Here is a 22,974-nt window from a genome sequence, read left to right as displayed (position 1 = left end):
TTGAGCCTATCAAAAATAATAGGCATTCAAAACTGAATACTGCTGGCATCAGTGTGTGAATGTGAGAGTGCATGAGTAAATGAGAAACAAGTGTAAAGCGCTTTGGATCCCGGAATGGGTGGGCGCTATATAAATGTGGACGATATTATTTGTTAAATAATTTATGTAACAACATCTCTGACCTTTTTTCTGGACCCTGCTTGTGCTGCGGTATTTTATTCTGTAGTCACAATATTCTGCCGCATGGGGAGCTCGATCATAAAAAAGGCCGGAAGTGGCCCGTGTATCTTTGTGCACGGCGGACGTCTGATGGAGACATTTTAAAATAAACACACGGCTAATAGCTAACTGCTAACAGGGCTCGCAAAGGTGCGAGCGTCCTGCGCCGATATATTTTTAAATTCTTCATATCCGAGTAGTACAGAAATACAGTAGATTTAGTACCTGAAGCGCCACAAATCAGAGAGGCTACAAATTACCGACGATGAAAAGTCTGATACTGGAAAAGGGAGAAACGAACTGACGCCGCGGTGAGTTTCAGTAGCCGTTGCAAATGCTCAGTTCGGTAACGTTTTGGGTGCGATGCGTTAGCAAAGCTAGCAGTTAGCAAATGACATTATCGTGCCTGTTAAACCTCTGGCTGGCTATATAGGGCTTCCATTTATAGGGTCTTGTGGGGCAGCTGTCCAGCAATCTGGATAGTTTTCCACGACTTAGTCTATTTTCTGCCGAGTATCGAGTGTGACGTTAAGGTTATGACCGCGGTTATCCTCACTACGCAGCTAAAAGTAGCCTCTGGACCCGAGCCTGTGTTAGCTTCAGCTAGTTAGCTACATACGGCAGCTGCTAAAGTCATGCACGTATAATTGTCTCATTGTGCACAAATTGTATTTAACTTTGCACAAGAGAGTTTTACAAACAACCAATTGTTTTTATTAATGTGTAAGGGAAGTTCTTTTTTTATACCACCAGTGATCCCTGGTATGGTCGAAGTTGACATCTGACTATTTAAAATTGACTCAGCAAATAGTTTAATTTTCAAATAATTATGAGGGCATTTATTTAAGGTGAACATATTCATTGCGACTCTCAAATTTTTTTTGATGTGAAGTTAGTGTGACGTTATGTTTGTCATTCAATAGGTGAGCTCCAAACTAAGCACATTGGTCCATGTTTGTTGGACCTTTGGGCTCTGAGCTCAACTAGCATGAAGATGGCTGATTCAGAGAAGGCAGAAGAATTTGTGGATGCTGAATGCCCCCCGGAGTGCCTTCATGAAACACAATCAGCTACAACTTCTCTTCAGGGAGAGCAGGATGAGCACCAAAAAACAGAGACCACAACCAGTACCAGCTCACCGCCTAGGGAAAAGGAGGAGGAAAGCCCTCTGCATACAGAGGGTGAGCAGAGTCTCCTCTCCATGCCATGCCTAATGAAGGAGCTCCGGCGTGACTCCCCAGAGTCCCAACATGCATCTACAGGGAGTGACAAGCCTGTGTCTCGTCAAATCTACGAGAGTGACTCCTCAAACCCCTGTATGCTCTCGCCCTCATCTAGTGGCCACCTTGCTGACTCAGACACACTATCCTCGGGGGAAGAAGGTGTGGCCCCTCATGTAGGGGAAGACGGAAACATGGAAGCATCAAACGATCCTGGTCAGGCAACAGGTCGGCAATCTGCCGCAGCAACAGGGGGCAGGAAGTCACGGCGGTCTCATTCAGAGAGTGAGATGCCTCCCAATGCAATGGCTGCAAAGAAAAACCGCTGCCAGCCCACTGTGGTAGCAGCAGGAGGGCAGGAAAAACAAACCAATGGCAAGCTGGCAAAAGTGAAAGGTCAGCGGAGCCAGAAACACAAGGAGCGTATGCGCTTGCTGAGGCAAAAGCGAGAGGCAGCAGCACGGAAGAAGTATAACCTGCTGCAGGACAGCAGTACGAGTGACAGCGAGCTCACATGTGACTCAAGCACCAGCTCCTCCGAGGATGAGGAAGACGACACTTCAGGGGGTAGCAAGACAATCAAGACAGATATTCCAGGTAATATCCAGTGTTTACAATACATGCTTCATGCATATAGTATCACAACAACAGTCCACAATAGCAGTAGCAACAAACCACTGTAAATATATCAGATAAGCACTGTCACATGGTATCAGAACAATATGTAGCCATAATCTGTATGCCACATGGTCATCCATTATAGTCAAACACAGACTGTAACAATGCAAGGCTGCCAGCATAACCTTAATACTTTATTAGGCAACCTAACACGCATAGTTCACTTTCTGATAGTTCACACAGACACACAGACACACACACACACACACACACACACACACACACACACACACACACACACACACACACACACACACACACACACACACACACACGTACGTAGGAATGTGCGGTTGTACAAAGCTTTCATAATATTAGATCAATCCAAGTGGTGTCTTTTGTCTTTACTGTGTCAGTCACTTTCTTTTTATGGTTATCTTTAATTTTACTCATCTTTCTTCATTCACCTTGTCTTTAGATAGCTAGACTCTGTGTTTAGAAGGGCACTGTGCCCAGTAGGAATGTGTTTTGTTAGATCTTTGTCTTGTCATCTTGCATGCTGTGGAAATCTGGTGGGCATCCTTCAACTCATGGAGTATTAGTAGTATAAACAGAGATGTGCTTATGTATCTTGTGAGTTCTGTAGTTCAACAAATGACCCCTTTTATATCCCCAGCTTGTTGCTGCAAATAGGAGATGGTGTGGGTTCATCTGAGCTGGAAGGCTCTCTAGCTGCACTTGAACTTTGGTATGCTGTAGTGAAGTACAGAGACGCCAGACACTGAGAATCACACTTAAATACGCCTTTTGATTAAAACCTTTCAAGTCAATCTAAAGATTTTGTTTTAGTAAATATGACTGCTAGGCATTTAGTATACCCTGTTGCTTGTCTCTCCCTTTGTTTACGCTACCTGCACAGGAAGCCAGAAGGATTTATAGAATTGCAAAGCACAGCCATTTCCTTTATGTTCTGTATATTAATATACAGACTAGATATTATATATTAATGCAGATATATGTCTGACTAGAGGGAGGATTTTTTTTTAGTTAATCTGATGGTCCCTGATGATTGTAGAAATCTCGTGGGTGAATTGACTTCTCAATAAAAAGCTACCAGCTCGATGGGAATTAGAGGTCACTGTACTTTTAGGCTGATCATGTCACCAATTGTGTTGGTTCTGCAAGGCAATGTTTCTATTCCTCTGAATTCAGAATTTAGCTTGCAACGTTTTTGTTTTAATTGAATCTAGTATTTAGTCTTTTTCTAGTCATGATAGCCAATTTTAGCATTTGAACATCTAGCCATCTGTTATAAGAAACATTTGAGCAGGTAGGCATGTGTTTCTTCTTTCTGATTTATGGCTTGAAACTTTAAATCAAAATCCCACCAGTTAACACACTTTTCCCTAGACATTTAGCCTTCCTTTTTTTAAGTGAGCTCCGGTACATTAAACGTTTCAGTCATTTTTACATCCCGCACACAGGTTTGAGTGCTGCAGCTGCATGTAGTAGTCCATCAGCATGAGAGTCGATCTGCACGTAACCAAAAACAAACATGTCATTTTCTCTTTAATACAAAAGTCCACCTCCGAAGCATGAAAGTGCTACTGTATTTTCTTATGGCTTGGCCTCAATGTCTTTAAAGCTGGCTTCAGACGTGCATCGGAGAGATCCAGAGTGGGTGCTCAGATTCATGGGTTGCTGGACACCGGTTCGTGGGACAGGAATGGCATCGGCAGTGTTCTGGAGGAGGCCATGACTCGCTTTGCTGTGATGCAGCGCCAGACCGAGGAGCGCTTCCGCGTCTGGATGGAAAAGCTTGCACACCTCGACTCGGACAACGACTCGTCCAAGCGCTCTAGTGATGCCCTAGAGGGGCAGCAGCATCCCTCCCAGGGGGCACGCCCGTCCCCTCCCAGTTCCTTTTTACCCTCGTCTGAGTCTGCAGAGACTATGGCTGCCTACATGTTGGCACGTGAGAGCAGTCTCAACCCCACCCCTATAAACAACAACATCCTACCTGAAGTGGCCACTCAGAATGGAAATCGAAGTGTTCCAGACCCTGAACTATTGAATGTTTAGATTTCGCTCCTTTGCTCCTCACAGTTTCACGCTGATCTTACCAAGTGTAGAGCTAGTTGATGCAAAAGCATGGCAGTGGATATTAATAGGTAAATAATTTGGGGTCATGAAATGGATACACCACCAACACCAGCTCGGCCTGAGCTGGTCACTTCAACTTGACTGCGAACCTAAAGCCCAGTGAGTTTACTGGCACTGAGTCACTGTGAGATTTGACATTCGGAATAATTCACCTCACCAGTTTGATTTCTGCAGCATCTGTGACACGGACACAGGTCATATCTCAATAGACTGTTGAGTCAGGGCTCCTGTTATATTGCTTATTGTATGGCTTGTTTTTTGTTTACCACCTGTACACACGTATATAAATATATAGTGTGTGTGTGTGTGTATGTATGTGTGTGTGTATGTATATATATATATATATATATATATACACACACACACACACACACACACACACTGAGTAGCTGAGTATGTCATTCATAAAGAATGTGCATCACAGCACCTGAGCAGCCATCATTAGAGCTGGGCGAGGTGCTGCTGCATAATAGCATGTGCCTTGTCATTCTGAACTCATGCTGGGAGTGATATTTAGAGCATTGTAGTACTATTTCTTTAGCAATCAGGTCCAGCGCTCTATATAACCCTTCTTTCTACTGAGCTATGTTTGCACAAGGCTTATAAATGGTTCAGGACAAGGGAGCTTCTTGTGACAGCCTTTTATTTTGGTGGCATAGCTTTAACATCAAAACAATTAATAACAGATTTGCATATAATTATTAATTCAGTATACTATCTCACAGGATTTCTTGCATTTTAAAAACCTGCTAAATGATTAGATGTTTACATTTTCTTTTTTTAAAATATTTGCCTTTCTGTTATATTTGCTGCTATTGCTGCCATTGTGCAGTAACACGAAACTAGTGATGGAGGAATGACTTCCAGTTCAGAAGCCCATATAAAGACTATGGACACTAGATAATGGGTTATTTCGTCGGCTATTAGCTGCAGTGTCAAAAAGCCAGAAGTGTCATATAATGGTGAGCGAGTACATTTTTAATTTGCATTGGTCTGCCCGCTTGCACTTTCTCCACCTGTCAGCTAGTGGAGCACCTTGAGTAAAAGCCCACTAATCCAACTTACACAGCAGCAATACAGCTGCACTATGGTGCATGGCAATGTTTACTGAATCCCTAAACCCAAGACTGATGTGGTTGATTAAGTGGCCTTCTCTGGTTCAGATCCTGTGGTCTATGAGGTGGAAAAACTAATCAGCCCTCTCCTCCTACTTTTTCTGACGTGGAACACCATAGCAGGCATTGATGAAGGAATATAACTATATTCATAGTTAGGATGTTAAGCGATGTGACATCTTCTGTATGTGTGTGTGTGTGTATGTATATGTAGCCCTGTGACTGTCAGTTTTCCAGAAGCTGAAAGCGTTGTTCCCTCACCTGTTTGCATGTGATTATATTAGTAGATAGACTGTGCAAGGCCAAATTAGGTTTCATCAGCAGCATGTGTGCAGAGTGTAGCTTTGCTTGTGCTGATAAATGGTGACTGACACAACATTTTAACACTTGAGTTGTTTTCTCTATTGGCCTAAAGGATTTCTTTTTGAAATTGTGTGAATATTGTTGTTTTTGTTTCACGGTGCTTATTTTTATTTTCCTTTTTTTGATCAAACAACTGCTGTCCTGCATCAGTACTTAAATCTGAAGTTGCATTTAGATGACCCATTTATTCAACACGTCAATAAGAGACTCGTGCATACAATGTTAAGCTGAGTGCATTAAAAGCCACACTAAGGACAGTCCATAGTTTACCAAAGAGACTATCTTGGTTTACATTAGCCCTTTTTCTATCTGTAACAAATACCCTTTACATTGGCAAGTGCTCATTTCTGTGGTATTCCTTGGTACCTGCCTATTGCAGCCCAATCAGCTATTCTTAGGCTGTGCTCTGTCATAGTACATGCTGTCCAGACAAACCCCCTCACACACACCCACAGATCTGTCTGGATAGCAGTGTGTATGTGTCTCTCCCAGGGACTCCTTTTACAGGGTAGAACAAAGACACATGTTCGCGTTCTTCCACAGTTATTCTTCTGTTGTTTCGGCTTTTATTATCAAACCACGTTTCACTCAGAGTAAGCTCGTTTTAAGGTGTTTTGTAATGACTGTATTCTAGTGTAGTTTTTATGTGACTGGTTGTTATTTTGACAGCAATAAATGGAGGAAAAAAAACACTGCACTCGTTTGATAACATTATTTCTAGTGGTAATTATTCTACAGCAGAACTGCTGCTATCACATTGAATTAGCGTGACGTGTTGCCTTTCTTACTGGGGAAAATGCATCCATCTGTGGGAATACAAGTTTAGTTTTTCTAAGCTAGCAGGACTGTGGCTGCAACGTCCAGCCACTGTGTTCCAAACAGAGTCCTACTATTCCCAGGCGTGATTTGAATAATGAAGTGTTTTCTTTGTTTTCTGCAGATGGGCCTCCAGTAGTGGGCCACTATGATATTTCAGACACTGATTCTAACCAGGAGAGTATGTGTGTGGAAACAGTCCGGCCCACGGTGATAAAGCATGAGCTAAAAACACACAGAGGCCAGGATATGGCAGCTCACTCTGGGTGTATAAGAGCTCTGAGCTCTATCACAGGTCAGTTACAAACCCGGTATATCCAAACTGATGATTTCCACTAAAGTGAAGACAGGCCATTTTAATAAGTGGGGAAATAACCATATTACTCTCAGACACCTTTCAAGGTACCTCTCTTCATTGTGCTCTCCTCTGGTTTGCCTTTGGTGCTATAAAAGGTGCTGCCGCCTTGCCTCACCATTTTGTGACGAACTAGCAGGAATTGTCCAAACATGACTATTATGTCCACAGTATGTGTTGTGTCCAAAGTGTCTGTCCGTGCTATCCAGTCAGTGTTTCAAGCACAGCTGTCAGATTCATCATTGTTTTGTTCTTGTCTGTGTCAAAGGAGCTGCAGTCTATTGAAGCTCATGACTGCCTCTGGTCCTCCTCACACAGTGTGACTCTGTTCCTCTCTCTTTGTTTCAGGCCACGCGGACGCAGCACTGTCGCACAAGGAGACTTTGCAGCACAACAAGAGCCAGATTAACATAGCCTCCTCTGATAGTGAGGTGGAAATAGTTGGGGTGCAAGAGAAAGCACGGTAAAGACTCAGAGGGGAAACCTTGTGAAATTTAATATTCCCCCCTCCTGCTTTTATTAATGAATTCAACTTTTAAAAAAACATGTTTGTTTCTGAATCCAGATGTGCCCACCCATGTGGAGGTGTGATAAAGAGTTTGTCCTCCTGGAAGGAGAACTCAATGGAGCAGTTAAACAGCACAAATCAGCCACAGATCTGGACTACTGTTTCTCCTCAGCCCAACTGGGTGTCCCCTCCTGAAGTGGTGGACCTCACGCTGGACGAGGATGCCGGACACAAATACCTACTTTAAACACCTTGTACACTGAAGACCCCTTATTTCTTCCTCTCACTCCTCCTCCTCTTTCTCCTTCTTGCCTCACCTCAATGTTACGGCTGATGTCCTTCCAGGTAGTTGCAGCCTCGTCTGTAACTTCTCGTGGACTCTTCCTTCTCCAGAGCACTGTTTATTTTTAACTTACTGTCGAACAATCGTGTATCAAAGCCATTTTACTGACGTGATTCCCTGACCTCAGCTTGTCAACTATGAGTTTAGTCGTAATAAAATGGCACAGCATTTCAAGTGAGGTGAAACGTATGTAAGAGTGACTTATCTGTTAGCTATAGCAATATCCTCCCTCCGTTTAATACCTCAGTTACCCCTTTACAACCCATCTAGGTTGTCATTTTGTGTGGTGTGCTTGTAAGCTGTATAGTGAATCTTCAAGTTGCTGCTTGAGAGCAGGTCAGTATCAGTAGTTGTTGACCTGCTTCACTACAGACTCATGTGTGCAGACTGGATATAGCTTCTTTTTTGCCTGCAGTTGCCTGCCATCAAGACAATATGGCAGCTGGTACACGTCCTGTTGTACAGTAGGCCATAGATAGAGTGCAGGGTTTGCTTTGTTTATTGGTCTAAAGTTGTTTTGTTTAACAAAAGTCTCAGCACTGGTTTTACATTTTATTTCCGTCTGTTTTGATGGCTTTGTTTAATTGCACAGTGCCCAGAATACAGAAGTACTCTGATACTGTTGGAGCGTTTCAGTCTATCCTAAAGGGATAGTTGAGCTTTTTTTTCGGGGGTGGGTCTTATTTGCGATCTTGTCGAGAGCTACTACAGAAGATTGATTCCACCGTCATATCTATGCATTAATGGTTGATTTGGCTTAGTATAAGGACTGGCTTTGCCCAAGTGAACAACATTCGCCTGCCTTCCCTAAATTAACCTGCTCAACTGTGTTGTGGCCAGGAACAGTGACTTCCTGAAGTGTCCACTTGTTGTGTGACTCCTGTTGAACCCCCGACTTCCTCGTCTCCAGTCAAATGAAAGTGGCATCAATCTCCTCATCTAGCAACTCGCCACTGGAACGCAATTGTGTTTGTGTTGAATTTTACTCTCTGATTTAGTTTCTGTTACAATATTGCAACAAATTTTCCCTTTTCAGCAAAAACACTGGTTAATCTCCAAATCTAAGGGTTGGATTACGAACACACTACTTTCCACAGCAGTACTATGATGGAGAATTGGCAGTAGAAATGATGTATCTTTTGTTCTGACACACACTTTATGTTGCAGGCCACAATTCTGCTAAAGTCAGTGTGTCCCAGGTGAGTTATCAGTGAATGTATGATCTTGCAGAGCTGATTGGGTGCACTGACTGGTTTGCATGTTCATCCTGAGTGAATGCAAACACCTTTAAACCTCTGGGGACCCCTTTAAAACAACCAATAAAAGATGTATCTTCCATTCAATACTGCAAAGCAACATGGCCTGAATGCCTTGAAATGTGCACTATTTTCTTTTAGAATGGTATAAAGCTTATTCTTTTACCTTGCAATTTGCTATCTCTAAAATAAATATTTTAATAATAGATGTGAATTTAGCACATGTACAAAAATAAGTATGGTGTTGAGTTTGTGGCCACGTGTGAGGAATTTTTAGAAAAGCTATTTACTGTATGAACTGTTTTTTTACCCTGAACCTCAGGGATGCTTTCTCGCTTTCCTTGTGGTCTTATTTTTGTCCTAATGCAGTACTACATTTACTCTGCTTAAATTTCTGTCAACAATCAAACATACTGTTTTAACACTTTAGATTTGTTTAATTTCTTATTAAACATTCACTTAATGTTTGAGAATTATAGAATTGTAATATTTTTACTTCTGCTGGTCACAGAAAGGGAAAATCTATGTATAAGGAACTAAACCAAAGTCTAAATGGAACCTTTCAGTTTGTTTCCCTCATTTTAAATTTGCTCTGTACATCAAAAGTAATTTTTGGAGGCCAGTGATCCTATCGTGACATTTGTGATTCACATGCCTCTGAAAGATTTTTAGTTTTCCATTGGCCGGATATATCCACTGTATTCAGCTATCACTGTAATGGCAAATATTTTACCAGACCACTTGCTTGCAAAATCCTTTTTGCTATTGATCCTTAGAATTTACTATGAAATGCAATTTCTCATTTCTCATTTCTTTAGAAATAGTGGTTTGGTAGAAAATTAAGGGCAGCAGTGCTAAGGTGTGGTTACACATTGCATGTTTGTTCACCGCTCGTCCATCCTGTAACATTGACTCAGATATTCACCTCCTTACCAGTAATTTTGACTTGCTCTTTATTTCTGTTTTATTTTATTGACAGTATTTAAAAAAAAACACAAATGTGTTTATTTTGTTGCTTTTGCAAGTCCTAGACTTCCTTGAAATTATGTCTGTAGAACAAAAAGGAACTATTTTAAAAACAAAATAAATAGAGGATTATTTAATGACCTATGTGTGCTAATTTATTGTTGTTTTTTTACTTGTGTCTTGGTCAGTGATTTGAAGTCTGTTTTTTTTATAAAATTGTGTGGAATTTTTATTTGTCATTTTACGTAAGTTTGATGGAAAATTGCTTTCCACTTTTTGCTGGCAAGTTATTTTAATTAAGCTTAAGGTCTGTGAGCAAAACAATGTTTTATGTTACATTGCCTAGGAGTGGGAATAATTGCCATAATAGGTTAAATTCAGTTCTTAATCTAATTGTTCTCCTCTGTCCTTTGGCTGAACAGTCTAGACAAGTGTGTATAACCATGAACAAAACAACTTCACCCTCACCCACAAAAGTGGCATGATGGGTCACAGGTCATGCTGTGACATCTGCCGCTAGGGGGACGTACGGAGTTCACAAGAAGAAGACAATGAGGGAGTGAAGCAATGCAGTCTGAGGAGCCCTTCTTTTAAAACCAAAGAAGCTCTTTAGCCATTTCTTTTCACCCTCGGGGCAGATCTTCAGCTGTATGCTAATTTTTACAGGGCAGTGTTGGCCTCACAGAGCAGTGAATGCGCTGGTGCCTTCCTCCAGCAGTTTTACACCAACAAAAATAATGCTTAGAACCACTAATTACTCAGGGCTTTAAAAAAATCTGCAGATGCACTATACACTCACAATGAATCATTCATTTATTCTGTCATTTTTATATGCTATATAGTTTTGCCACATGTGTCAGAAACTGATTTTAGTGGTTTTCACCTACACTAGTAGTAAACCATTGTGAAAGACTCTTTGTTTGGCACCACAGGCTTTAAGCACTGGATGGTGGGAATTGGAAGACAAGGACATATGGAACTGAGAGTTTTGTGACCCCTTAGCCTCCCCATGTCCATCTGTTCCTTCATCCTTCAGGCTTAGCACTAAAGGCAGAAGGACATTTGGCCACAGTTTTCAGCATATTTGCAGCAAAGGAAAATTGTATGACATATGCTTAGGAAGCATTTCTTTACAAAAACCGATGCTAATGACAATTAAATATGAATGAATAAATGTCTTTTATTGGATGCTTCTAATTAAACAGTCCTGCAGAATAACCCTGAACTATAACCTACTATTTGTTTTGTTGTGTAATAGATGAGGTAAAAAGACACAAATAAGATGAGCTATATTTTAATAATATCCAAAATGAAATTTAGTAATAACTCCTGTTATATAATAAATCCTGTTTTCTAACTAAATAATAAAATATCTAGGGTTGAGGGAAATCTAGACTTGCACATTTATCGAAGAGATTAGATTTATTGCTTTAGTTGAGTACTTTGACTTGTAAGTAGTACTTTTATTAGTAGAGATAAACAAAAAGTGACTGTGATTAGGTAGGAAAATCCACATAAAAATCATTGACACAAGATCTTACAAGTAAGAGACAACGCGTTAAAGATAGAAGACGTTTGATGCATCGTTTATATTCCTGTTTATTTAAAATTTTATTTTAGCAGAAGTATGAGTGATGAGCATTCTACTTATTTGAGCCCTGGGCTACCAAGAACCTTATCTGGGCTGGTGGATCACTCGTCACCAAAACACAGACGTCCCCGCCCCTGCGCCAATCCTATTGGTGGACCCAGGTGTCACAGTTACAGGATCCCAGTCGACGAAGCTCAGTGATTGGTCGACAGGGAGTGTGTGCGCAGGCAACGCATCCTGTCCGTTTGAATGTGCTGGGACTGGAGGGGATCATTTCCATGGACCATCTGTCTCGCTGGCTGCCCACACAACAAAGAAGGACCCAGGATGGTGTTAGTACATGTTGGATATCTGGTTCTCCCGGTCTTCGGCTCAGTTAGAAATAGAGGTATGACTAGCTACATGTCTTTTTATCCTAACCCTAACAAATGCATCTGCGTTTCATCTTTGAAGCGTCCAAAGATGATGTAAACAGAGCTGACACCTGCTAGCAAAACCGCAAGCCAGCGTAGATAACATTAGCCGCGTTGCTAACTGGAACGTCGCGCACACGTTCCCCTGTTAAACTGTTCCTCGTGTGACTGATAACCACCAAGCTAACGCGAGCCCCGTCTGTATTTGTGTCCGTGTGTTTGTGGGGGGGCTGTTTCCAGCACCGGGAGCCGCAGCTGTCAAATGGTCGCCCCGCTTCGCTTCTCCTTTTATCCTCCGCTGTGCTAGCGGCGCGGTGCGGTTCGCGTTTACGTGCGTTATTGCATCGATCCCGTGCTCTCGCCGCTAACTAGCTGCTCCCGTGCACGGACCCGGTAGCTTCGTAACGGCCACGGCCGCCAACCGAGCTTTGGGTAATAATATCCGCGGCACCGTCCGGGGTTTGTCGGTAACGTGGCCGAGCAGGCAGCTGTGTCTGAATCTGACAACAGAACAAGGGTTGTTTGTCCCTTTGTGCGCAACTGGCATCGAGTCTGTTGATTTCCTGCGCTCATTTTACTCTGAACCCCATCACTTACACGCAGTCAGCGCTCCTTGCATTAAGACAGGCACCGTTACTACTACAGTAGGTCATGTCTGGCTTTTGTAAATGGTCTTTTAAAATGGTGGCGTTTTGCCCTAAAACCGTAAAATGACTCCGGTAAATGAATCCTGCAAATTACGCTGCAGGTGCTCCAGCGGTGACGATCTGAACAGCATAAAGGCGATTTGGACAAAATAACAATAACATCATCCACCTCCATTGCAGTAGGCTCTCTGTGTTGATTATGTAATAATAATAGTAGTAGGCTATTAGTAAATTAAAGTGCATTGTTAAAACTACATGCAGTAGCACCAATGATTTCATTGTGCTTTTATTTGTGTTCTTTTTTCCTGTTCCATAGTATCGAGGCTGGCTCTACATTCCGCATTTCTCAGACCTTTGTCCCCCTCCATTGTGTAGCTAACGATCATCTGCTGCTGTCTGCCGTAGCCTCTGCCTGTTCTCTGCATCTAGCTGTATTGTGAACCCCTTCTTCCTCATTTCCTCTTTCCATCTGAAGACGACATTGGCATTAAATCCGAGTTCCCACTCATACCGTATCCTTCTGTGTAACAGACTAAAGAATAACACCTTCTGTAGAAAACAGTTTGTCTTTATTTAAACTGTCATGTTGCTCTTTAGTGAATAACCCATTGTAGCGATATACTTTACTACAGACTGTCATTGTGATTCTCCCATTCAGTGTGGATAGGCTACATTCTGCTGTAAATTTCTGTAAAGTGGATACATTTTGATCTTTCCCGATTCGATTACAGCCAGGCTTAATCGAACCTCCAAAAAATCGTTTCCATCTCCTTTTTGCAAAGGTGCATTGTACTAGCTTTTCATATCAAGAAAGCATTTGTATGATCACCTGACATCCACTAATTGGCTGCGTCCCTGAAATCACAGTTACTTTGTGTCGGCGTTATTTTCACCTTGGATGGTCCACTGCACCTGTTACGGTGGTGTCTGAATGGCTGGTCATAATCCTATCCATGTGTGAAAGCCTTTGTCCCCACAATTGATTCAGTCACTATAAAATGGTGAGACTCTGGTCTAAGCCATCCTGCCATGACAAAAAAAATCCCGATTTTGATTCACTATCATGCACAGCCCCTCTCTCAAGTCTTTCCTCAGACACCTCCAGAATGCTATCCATTTTACAGGGATGTGTATATCCTGCACTGCTGTAGAACTTCTTTTAGAATCAAAATGTCTTTTTATTCTTTGGTTGTGGTTTTCTACCTTATGTTTTTGTATTAGATCCTAATGCATGGTCATTTTATACTTTTGTTTTTCCACATTGAACAGCAGATTCCAATGTAATCTTTGTGTAGAGATGTCCCTGCTGTACTGAAATGTGCTGTAAGCATACACATCTACTCATTGGATGCTGCTTCTGTTCTGTTAACCCTACAGAGAGCATGGTCAGGCCTTGCCTTTGGTCTTTATTTGCATGGTGTTATTATGGTTATATAGGTATAATATTATTATTATTATTATTACTATTATCACACAGTGCCACACATACTAATATTTTCCAATAAAGAATGTAGTTTTCTTCCTAACCTTCAGTGTGCTTTTTGCTGATTTCCATGTTTTCCTCCCCGCCTCCCTCCACACGTGCTGTCACTGAGACGGTCCCTCACTCTATATGTGCTCTCATTCCTCAGCTGTCTTTAACAGACTGTCTCAAAGTTGCCGCTCTGCTTACTTAGGAGTAGGGGCAAGCAAGGTTTCTGTCCATTACAATGGCAACCAGCATGTTTACAGTGAGACACACCAGCATTGATATGTAATGCTACACGCTGTCATTCCCTCCTAATCCATGCACTATTGTTTATGAAGCAAAACAGCCTCACATCCACTCATTGGTGTTCATTGGTGTTGAGTAAACATGGAATATTTAATTTTATGACTTCCATATGACCAATTTTAGTCACGTCAGTGCAGAGAGTGTGAAAACAAACAGCCAATTATAGTCTTGCCTAGTTCAGCAAAATAAATACTACAGATCTAATGTTACCATAAAGAACTTAATTTGGCCTGTAAGCAATATTTTAAAATATATTATAAGATTATATGTCACATTATTACAGTAAAAGGATGGTGATTTTCTATGTTGTTGCGTTACATCTACTCACTATAATGTCTGTGGATTAAAAATGTGATTTTAGGGCATTTGCCTGAACTGTATTGTTGTTACAAATCTAAAGCACAACAATGAAGGTAGAAAACATCAGTCAGTTCAGCAGTGAGGCTCACTGATGTGTTTTGCTAAATGACAAAAACAAATCAGCTGTAGTCAGATGCTGAAAATCTGGCAATTATTTTATCATTGTTTTTTGGGGGGGGAGTAGAACAGCAAAAACCTTATTTTGCATAAATTAAACAAATCAATCATGAAACCAACATAATCATTCTATATATTGCAATAAATTCCAACCTTTCTCTATTGTCTGCTGAAAGACAATTCAAAGCTTTTTTTTATTTTAAATATTTCAAACTCTGGGATATATTTCAAAAGTCCTGTACTGATTCAATTCAACAGTTTTGGAAACTCTGATCATTGGCTTATTGGTAGAAACCTGGAAAAAATTTTACTGCAGCTCTGAGGTCTGGAGTTCCACTTGCCTGTGTCTCTAGTCAGTTACGTAAATGAGAAAAAGGTGTCATTGTCTTAAGGCATCTCTATGCCAAAAAGCAAATGTGTATTTTTCCAATTATTTTTTAATGAGTATTAATTAATTTGAATTAACCATAATGTGGTGATTATTTTAATCGTCTTAAATCACAAAGAGGATGTGTAATCTAGGAATTAATGGCTCTTGGCCTCTAGCAGCGTTTAACAACATGACTAAACCCAATTAGGCTCCAGTCTGTAATTATTTATTACAGGAAGTTTGGTTTGTTTTTCTCTCCTCTCATTTTGTGTTTTTATGAGGTTGATTGGTCACAAAATGCAGCACAAGCCCATTTTTATAATAGCCTCAGCATTTATTTTTATTGTCCGGCTCCACTTAACATCACATTCTAGCTACCAGAGCCTTATAAGGTGTGGCTGAGAAACAGAAACTTTCCCCCATTTAAATACAGCAACATCCATAATATATGTGTTTTTTCCACTGGTGAAGGCCACATTATTATCACTAATTTGTCTTTCCACCCACTCTCTTATTTTACGGATGCAGGGAATCAAGGTCAGTGACTGGTGTGCATGCGTGTGCCATCTACAGCCACTTGTATGCTAATATTTAGTCCATCTGTACAATACAGATACTGAATTCACTCGATTATCCTCAGCTCTGATTGTTACTGTGTGTATCAGTTGGTGTGGTGATGGGTTTCAGTGAAAAACCGAACACAAGCAGCTCTGAGTGACAGGTGATGGAGGACCACCAGAATAGACAGCACAGGATTATGTCGGAAGGGAGACGTGATTGTGAATGTGTAGTGATGGCAGCAGCAGGAGGGGGTGGAGGAGACAGGTTCCATGTCAGACTGCTGCAGTCGCAGGTGGGCAGGGCTTACGGGCTGTCACTCACCGTGGGACACTGCCGCAGCCACACCGCGGGGGAGGGGCCGCCTGAGCAGCAGCTCAGGGGTGAGGAGACATGGATGGGAGTGTGTGTGTGTGTGTGTGTGTGTGTGTGTGTGTGTGTGTGTGTGTGTGTGTGTGTGTGTGTGTGTGTGTGTGTGTGTGTGTGTGGGGTGGGGGTCTGTTCTGCACCACTCAGGCGTTTTCTGTCTGTAACAGCATTGGAGCTGCTGGCAGCTTTGCACTATGTCAGACATTAATGTCAGTGAATTCTGCAAAAGAGCCCAGAGACTAAAAAAAATTTGGTATTTACTCCGAGCTCCACACAGACTCCAGTCTTATCAGGTCACGCGCTTCACACAGAAGCGCCACATGCTCTTCTGCCAAACCAGCCCATCGCTCTGCCGTTTCTGCTCCACTTCCGCAGCCAGGTGTCGTTCGGTTCGCTCATGGCTGTCGAGGGCCGCTGCCTTTACGCGTCTCGAGGTCATGTGCGACGAAGCGACGACAGGGCAATGACTAAAAGGTGAAGGAGAAGCACGTTGCTTTATGGTGGAGTGTTGGGTGACGGGATGGATGATAGTCCCTTCTCTCACATGTAAAGTTACAACCAGCATTAAGTTATGAAAAAAAAAATCAAACTATTAGTGCCTGGAAGCATCACAAAAAGAGAATCGACTATATTTGCTACACATCTAGGACATCCTCCTAAAGTAACTCACTAATAACTAATATCTTTAATCTTCCTGAAAAGCTGACGCTACAGTAGACACAGTCCATCGTCCATCTTCCACTTGCTCGTCCTCCTCCTGGATCAGAATTAACCGCTTGTCTCCTCCTCTCCATCCTTCCAGCCCTCCTCCCTCTGAGCTCGGAGTAATTTGTATTGATTGTTTGGTGCAACTCAATACCAAGGTGATTCAGTGGGACGGCCACGAGCTCTCACGTGCCCTCCTCTTACAGGGAAGGTGGGGGAGGGATGGAGGAAGAAAATCCGCTGCTTCGGTGCCTTCGTCTGGAGATGAACGCGTCTCTCTGAACAGCAGACGTTAGAAAAAAAACCCTAAACGTGTCCGATTAACTCGCCACAGACAACTCTCTGTGATGGAGAACGTCTCGGAAACCTCCCAGGCTGTTAGCGAAGATCCATCCGTCCGACTGGCTGCTGTGCGTTGTGTGGCGGGCGGACAGGAAGGCCGCCGGGGTGCAATCTGTCAGTGGGTGTAGTGGCGCTCCACAGGGGGTCTCTGTCTGTGTCACCCATCTGCTGTTGTGTCTGTCTTGTCTTATCTCTTCCTGTGTCAGCTCCGTCCCATTTTCTGTTCTCCCTTTCTTGCTTGTTTAACGTGCGTGTGTGCGTGTGGTCCGGGGCCGAGCGACCGCGTGCCTGACCGCGTGCCTGACCGCGTGCCTTTATCTCCCGCAGGAGCGCACTTCACCAGGCATCAGCACAGCCATGCTACCTCCTGCCGACACTTTCACCTGGGCGCCCCCCAGGTGCCCCTGTCCGCCGAGTTCGCCCTGGGACACGCCAGCCAGCCTCCGCAGACAGGCCTGGCCGCCCACCTGCCCCCCGCACACCACCCGCCCCTCACTGCCTTGCCGGCACCCCCCCAGTTTCAGGACGTGCCGGGGCCTCCATTCCTACCTCAGGCCTTACACCAGCAATACCTCATCCAGCAGCAGCTTCTTGAAGCGCAGCATCGCAGGATCCTGCCGCACCCCAGGTGAGAATGCGGGACAGGCGGGCGCGAATGCACGCGAGCAAATGCCCTGTGCGTGAGTCAAGCGTGGTTTCTATTCTCCGTTACTGAAGGAGAACCCAGGAGCGACTTCCCCTGAACCCTCACCGGCTGCGTTCAGGCTACGAGTTCTCCCCTCCGCTCCACGTCCCCCAGCCCATGACGCAGCAGCCGCGGTACCTGGCCGAAGGCACCGACTGGTCAGTCGCCCTCACAGGCTCGTGAGAGTCTCTGTCTCTGTCCTCGTCGTCATGGTGACGGCCCGCGTCAGCTTTGCCGCCTGTTTGTCTCCCTGCAGGGATCTCAGTGTGGACGCCGGCCTTCCTCACCACCATTACCAGCTCCAGCAGCTTCCACAGCACTATCAGCATTACCTGGCCTCCCCTCGAATGCACCACTTCCCCAGGAACACGTCCTCTGCACAAGTGGTATGTTCAAGACACCCGTCGTCCCCATGACTTGTACTGTTTAGCTGCTTTTAGTTTCCCACCGCACCCAGTGTTTCTAGCAGTGCGTCAGCCAAGGATCGCATTCATCAACGAATCAACGCTGCTTTATTGCGCTTTTTGCTAGGTTGTGCACGAAATCAGAAACTACCCATACCCCCAGCTGCACTTGCTGGCACTGCAGAGTCTAAACCCCTCCAGGCACGCCACCGCTGTGCGAGAGAGCTACGAGGTAAATATGTCTCTGGATACCAGATACGGGTTGATGTCTTCAACGCCACACTGCAGACGTACATACAAACGTAGCAGCACTTGAGCCTCAAGATCTTTTATGAGTTAAGAATCATGTCCCCGTCTTTCTTTCCAGGAGCTGCTGCAGCTGGAGGACAGGCTGGGAAGCGTCAGCAGAGGAGCCGTGCAGACAACCATAGAAAGATTCACCTTTCCACACAAATACAAGAAGGTGGAGCACATATAAAACGCTAACAAAAAACACTGAAATATTCCTTTGGGCTCCGTTGACCCCACGTTTACCCTCTGTGTCCTACTAACAGAGAAAGCCGCTGCAGCTGAAGATCGGTGAGGAAGAGGAGACAGATGTGGATGAGAAATGCACCATATGTTTGTCCATGCTGGAAGACGGGGAAGATGTCAGGTAATGAATTCTTCATGCCCTCCCCCTATTTATTATTAGCTTATAACAACTAACCTTAAGAAATAGTTATATAATGTATGTAATAGATATTTTGGGAAATTGCTGATGAAGAGCAGCAATGTTGTCACCTAACTATCACTGTAACAGATGAAATATTTCCCAAAACATCAAAGTAGTTCTTTGAAGAGACGCTCTTGGACATGCCTTTAAAGTCTGGGAGCCCAACTCAGGGCACAAACAACCTCAGGGATGACGGCGGGTCGGTTTACAGCATTTGGTTTCCCAGCTGTCTTAGAGGCGTGTCCCGACTACTCAGCAGAAATCACCTCTACATGGCTGCGTGGCTGGAAGGAACAGAATTAACCGCGGGCAGGTTCTCAGCATTGACCTTGTGCCTCTCCCCGCTCTGTCCCGCAGGAGATTGCCTTGCATGCACCTCTTCCACCAGGGCTGCGTGGACCAATGGCTGGCCACCAGCAGGAAGTGTCCGATCTGCCGGGTTGACATCGAAACGCAGCTGACCCCCGACAGCTGATGAGCTTCAGCCCACCCTCCTCTGTCAATCACTCTCTCGTGGTTCCTGCTTTCTTCCATCCCGGCTCGCCGGACCCTCCCTCCCCTTTGTTGGGTGCTTTGCCAAATGTCTCCAGATTTCATGTGACATCTCTTCTGACTCATGCTTTACTGAGCCAAGACAGGGCAACTAACTCCATGAGAGGCCCGCAGAGGGCTCTCCTTATATAGAAGCACATCTCTCTGGAAGCAGAAGACACAAATACAAACACACACACACGCTCATGTACACAGGGTTTACTTGTAGCTTGCTGGTTGTAAGTGGGGTGCCGTTGCTGTTGTGGTGTTGTACTGTAGGTAGCCTCGGGCTGTGTAGCATGTCCTTAAAGCCATGACCTAATGTCCTGAGAGTGGAAATCCTATAACCCCCACACTAAGCTGGCTACGTTATCTCTTTTCTCTCACTATTTCTATACACACATATATAAATATATATATATTTCTCTCTTTTCAAACACACTTCAATCAAAATGAATATTCTGCCACACAAGAACGCTTAACTTAAGAAAGCTTAACATAAACTAAATGCTCTGATGTTTACCTAAAGATCATTTGTGGTTGTAGTAGAGTAGCAGTAACCAATAAGTGATTTCTGGCGCACTGGCGCCTTCTTGGGAGCAGATGCCAGCTAGCCCAGTGTTTTAATTCCATCATGCAGCTTTGACATTTTTGCAATACCAGTTGTACATTTATTTTGGCTTGGCATCGTGCGAGTGGGTCTCTTTCACTGCCGTGGAAACCGAGCTCGATGATCAAGTCAGTGTGTCTACATTTAAAAAAAAAAAAACTAGATAGAAAGTGTTTTACCAAAATGCATTTTGTCATGGTGTAGCTTGAACCTGGAGCGTGGGTTCACCTATGTGTGTGTGTGTGTGTGTGTGGATGTGTGTGTGCTTTGCCCCGCTGCGTGTGACTTAAAGAATGTGTCTCGACAGCCGTCGCGTGTGTGTCCAACAAGTGCAAATGTGTGCGAGCCGGTGGTTCGAGGCCACACCCGGACTCAGTTAATAGCACGGTCACTGGGGTGCTTGTACAACACGAAGCCAAAAAAAATAAAGGGATGAAAAACAAAAAGCTATCGTGCACTGCAGAGCGAGGTGGGAGGAAGATTTAGCTGCCCTTGTGCCTGCGTCTTCATCTGGCTCGGAGCCAGTGGCGGAACAGCGGGCGCAAACAATGCATGTTTCATCATTGACTCGAGCTGTCAGCTTTGGTAGTGGTCCTTTATTTTGAAAAGGTACAGAGATGGCTGTGCATGACTTAGTTAATCTGAGCTGTGACTATCTTCTCAACACTAATTAACAAGAACTAAATGAGCTCCGTGCCAACGGATGCTCCCCTGACTGTAGCATGTGTTCACCCTGTCCTCCCCGGCGGCGACGATGGGATCCTCTGTTTGATGTTTACCTTATTGCCTAAAGAATAAGCACATGTGACAATAGATATAGCAACAAAGGTTTATCCCTCGGTATTGCATTTGCGTTGGCTTCTATTTTGTGTATAGACTCATGCAGTGTTTCGGTGGAGAGAGGAGCTCGCGTATTGATCTCGTGTGTTTGTGTGACAGACCTCCCCTCGTGGTTGCTATGCTGGTTGCTAAGCTGTACTGCTAGAACATGTAGAACGTGGTGCGACGGAGGCAGCCTCGCGCTCACGGTGCACACAGACACGAGACAACGCGACAGCAGGGAGACGTTGTCGGCTTCTTTTCGCGGCTCCACAGCCTGTGTGTTTCCTTCAGGACCCTAGTACTTGTCCCTGTCGTGTGCACTGCCAGTGTTGACCCTGCCTCCTCCTGTAGTGGAGTCATCCGTGATAAAGTTTTCATAGTTTACACAGGGTGTTGTCAGTTGAGATGCCTTAAGTATTTAACAATCATAATTTATTACTAACTGTAGATATTGTGGGTATGTATTTAATTTTATAGTTTTTCGGGACTGAATCATAATTTATTTATTTAGAAATAACATAAAAATGCTATGAAAAAAACTATTACCTCATTTTTGCATTGTTTTAAATGGGAATGCTTTGCATGCAGTTGTACTTTTTGGATCACTAGAGTTAAAAGAAAAAAAAACTTGCCCTGCTGTTTGATCTCCATGAGCTGGCTGTGCTGTTTACTGTCCAAGGCTGAGCTACTGAGCCCTCTCTCTCTCTCTCTCTCTCTCTCTCTCTCTCTCTCTCTCATGTGGTGCTGTGGATCTTGGTTACATTCCGTTCAATGCAATTTCTCGGATCCCCCATGCTGTGATGTAGTGGACAAACTGCAATGAAGTGAATTGGTTTTAGTTTGTGATTTCTTGCTTTTATTTTGTTTTGCACTCACTTGTTCGAATGGGAACCCTCTCACTGGCAAAAAAGGTACTTTTAGATGGTTTCCTATCACCACTAAGACCTCTGGCTTTTGTTCTTATGCTCCGCTTCTTACAATGCACTATGGGTCTTAACAATGATCGTCTGTGAAGCATGTTCCTCTGCTCTATCTCTAAGTTTAGTTTCTCTTCAGTTCTTTTTCCAGAATAGTTTGTAGACGTAAGCATAACAAGTGCCTCCCTTTAAGTGTTACGAGACATCTCCATCACTGAAACCAATCAATCCATGAAGCCACCATGCCTTATTGGTTGCATAATTAGCTAAAAGAATGGCTCACGAAAGCACGATGGACATATGCAGGTGTCTACAAAAAGCCATTTTCCTCAAAATTTCAAGTCAGGCTGATCAAAACAGCTCCAGGTTCATAGAATTAAGCATACGATACTGTGGGTAAGACTTTAAAGGGGCATGTTTCACTGTGGGCTTTACAATAAACCTCTCTTTTTATTTGTTTCCCTTCTCTTTCTTCCTCTTATTTCACCGTCCATCTCTCCTCTCAGAATCTGTCCTGCTTCCTTTCACAGTCCAAAAGGAAAGCAAGGATTTTAAAGCACAACCTTTTTCTAGAAATGCATGTTTTCTCAGGTTTCAATATAGTCTGAATGGTTTAATAGTATATGGTGAAAATATATACAAAGAATATAACAGGAAAAAAAATATTGATTTTTTTGCTGCTTGAATCTGAAAAACAAACTGAAGAGAAAAATCCCAAAAAGTGCCAGTGAAAGGGCTGCCGCCATCCTCGTATGAAAATCTGCTGTTTAGCTGTGACTGCGCAATGATTTTCAATATAGGATATTTTATCTGAAAATAGAACTATTTATCATTAATATTAAAGCAATAGCGCATTAATGTGATGAGTGTGCTGATGAAGAAATGGATGAGCATATTACTGTATGGGTAAACGTTAGATTCACATTTGGTGGAATTTTGTACTTTATTTATTATTACTACTACTAATAATAATAATGATTTCAAGAGTTGCATTGCTAAACCCAAACTGTTGATTTTTTTTATTTTAATTTTATTTCATGGCTTGTATATTATCCTTTTGTATGTGCTCTTTTTGTAATAAATCTGATAAAACTGACTATCT

At 43.3% G+C, this 22,974-nt stretch overlaps 2 protein-coding genes across 4 annotated transcripts; both read left to right on the top strand.

Annotated features, from left to right (window-relative positions):
- Window positions 1–272: 272 nt before the first annotated feature.
- Window positions 273–10,082, top strand: ark2n (arkadia (rnf111) N-terminal like PKA signaling regulator 2n). 3 transcript variants are annotated; one of them, XM_029170008.3, is made up of 5 exons: window positions 273–530; window positions 1,143–2,036; window positions 6,639–6,809; window positions 7,218–7,332; window positions 7,435–10,082. In XM_029170008.3, the coding sequence occupies exons 2-5, from the start codon at window positions 1,208–1,210 to the stop codon at window positions 7,622–7,624; spliced, it is 1,305 nt and encodes a 434-aa protein (XP_029025841.1). In that variant the 5' UTR covers window positions 273–530; window positions 1,143–1,207; the 3' UTR covers window positions 7,625–10,082. The 3 variants fall into 3 exon arrangements, with proteins under 3 accessions (XP_029025841.1, XP_029025842.1, XP_029025843.1); XM_029170010.3 differs by lacking the exon at window positions 6,639–6,809 and having other exon boundaries at window positions 275–530; XM_029170009.3 differs by lacking the exons at window positions 6,639–6,809; window positions 7,218–7,332; window positions 7,435–10,082 and adding an exon at window positions 3,703–6,390.
- Window positions 10,083–11,733: 1,651 nt separating this feature from the next.
- On the top strand, window positions 11,734–22,968 carry ark2ca (arkadia (RNF111) C-terminal like ring finger ubiquitin ligase 2Ca). The gene is made up of 8 exons (XM_029168866.3): window positions 11,734–11,921; window positions 17,516–17,816; window positions 17,906–18,031; window positions 18,130–18,259; window positions 18,405–18,509; window positions 18,645–18,740; window positions 18,832–18,932; window positions 19,350–22,968. The coding sequence occupies exons 1-8, from the start codon at window positions 11,783–11,785 to the stop codon at window positions 19,465–19,467; spliced, it is 1,116 nt and encodes a 371-aa protein (XP_029024699.1). The 5' UTR covers window positions 11,734–11,782; the 3' UTR covers window positions 19,468–22,968.
- Window positions 22,969–22,974: the final 6 nt, after the last annotated feature.

Source organism: Betta splendens, chromosome 12, assembly GCF_900634795.4.
Source record: "Betta splendens chromosome 12, fBetSpl5.4, whole genome shotgun sequence".
NCBI lineage: Eukaryota > Metazoa > Chordata > Actinopteri > Anabantiformes > Osphronemidae > Betta > Betta splendens.
The sequence above is the reverse complement of the archived record's forward strand: the minus strand, read 5'-3'. Positions and strand labels throughout refer to the sequence as shown.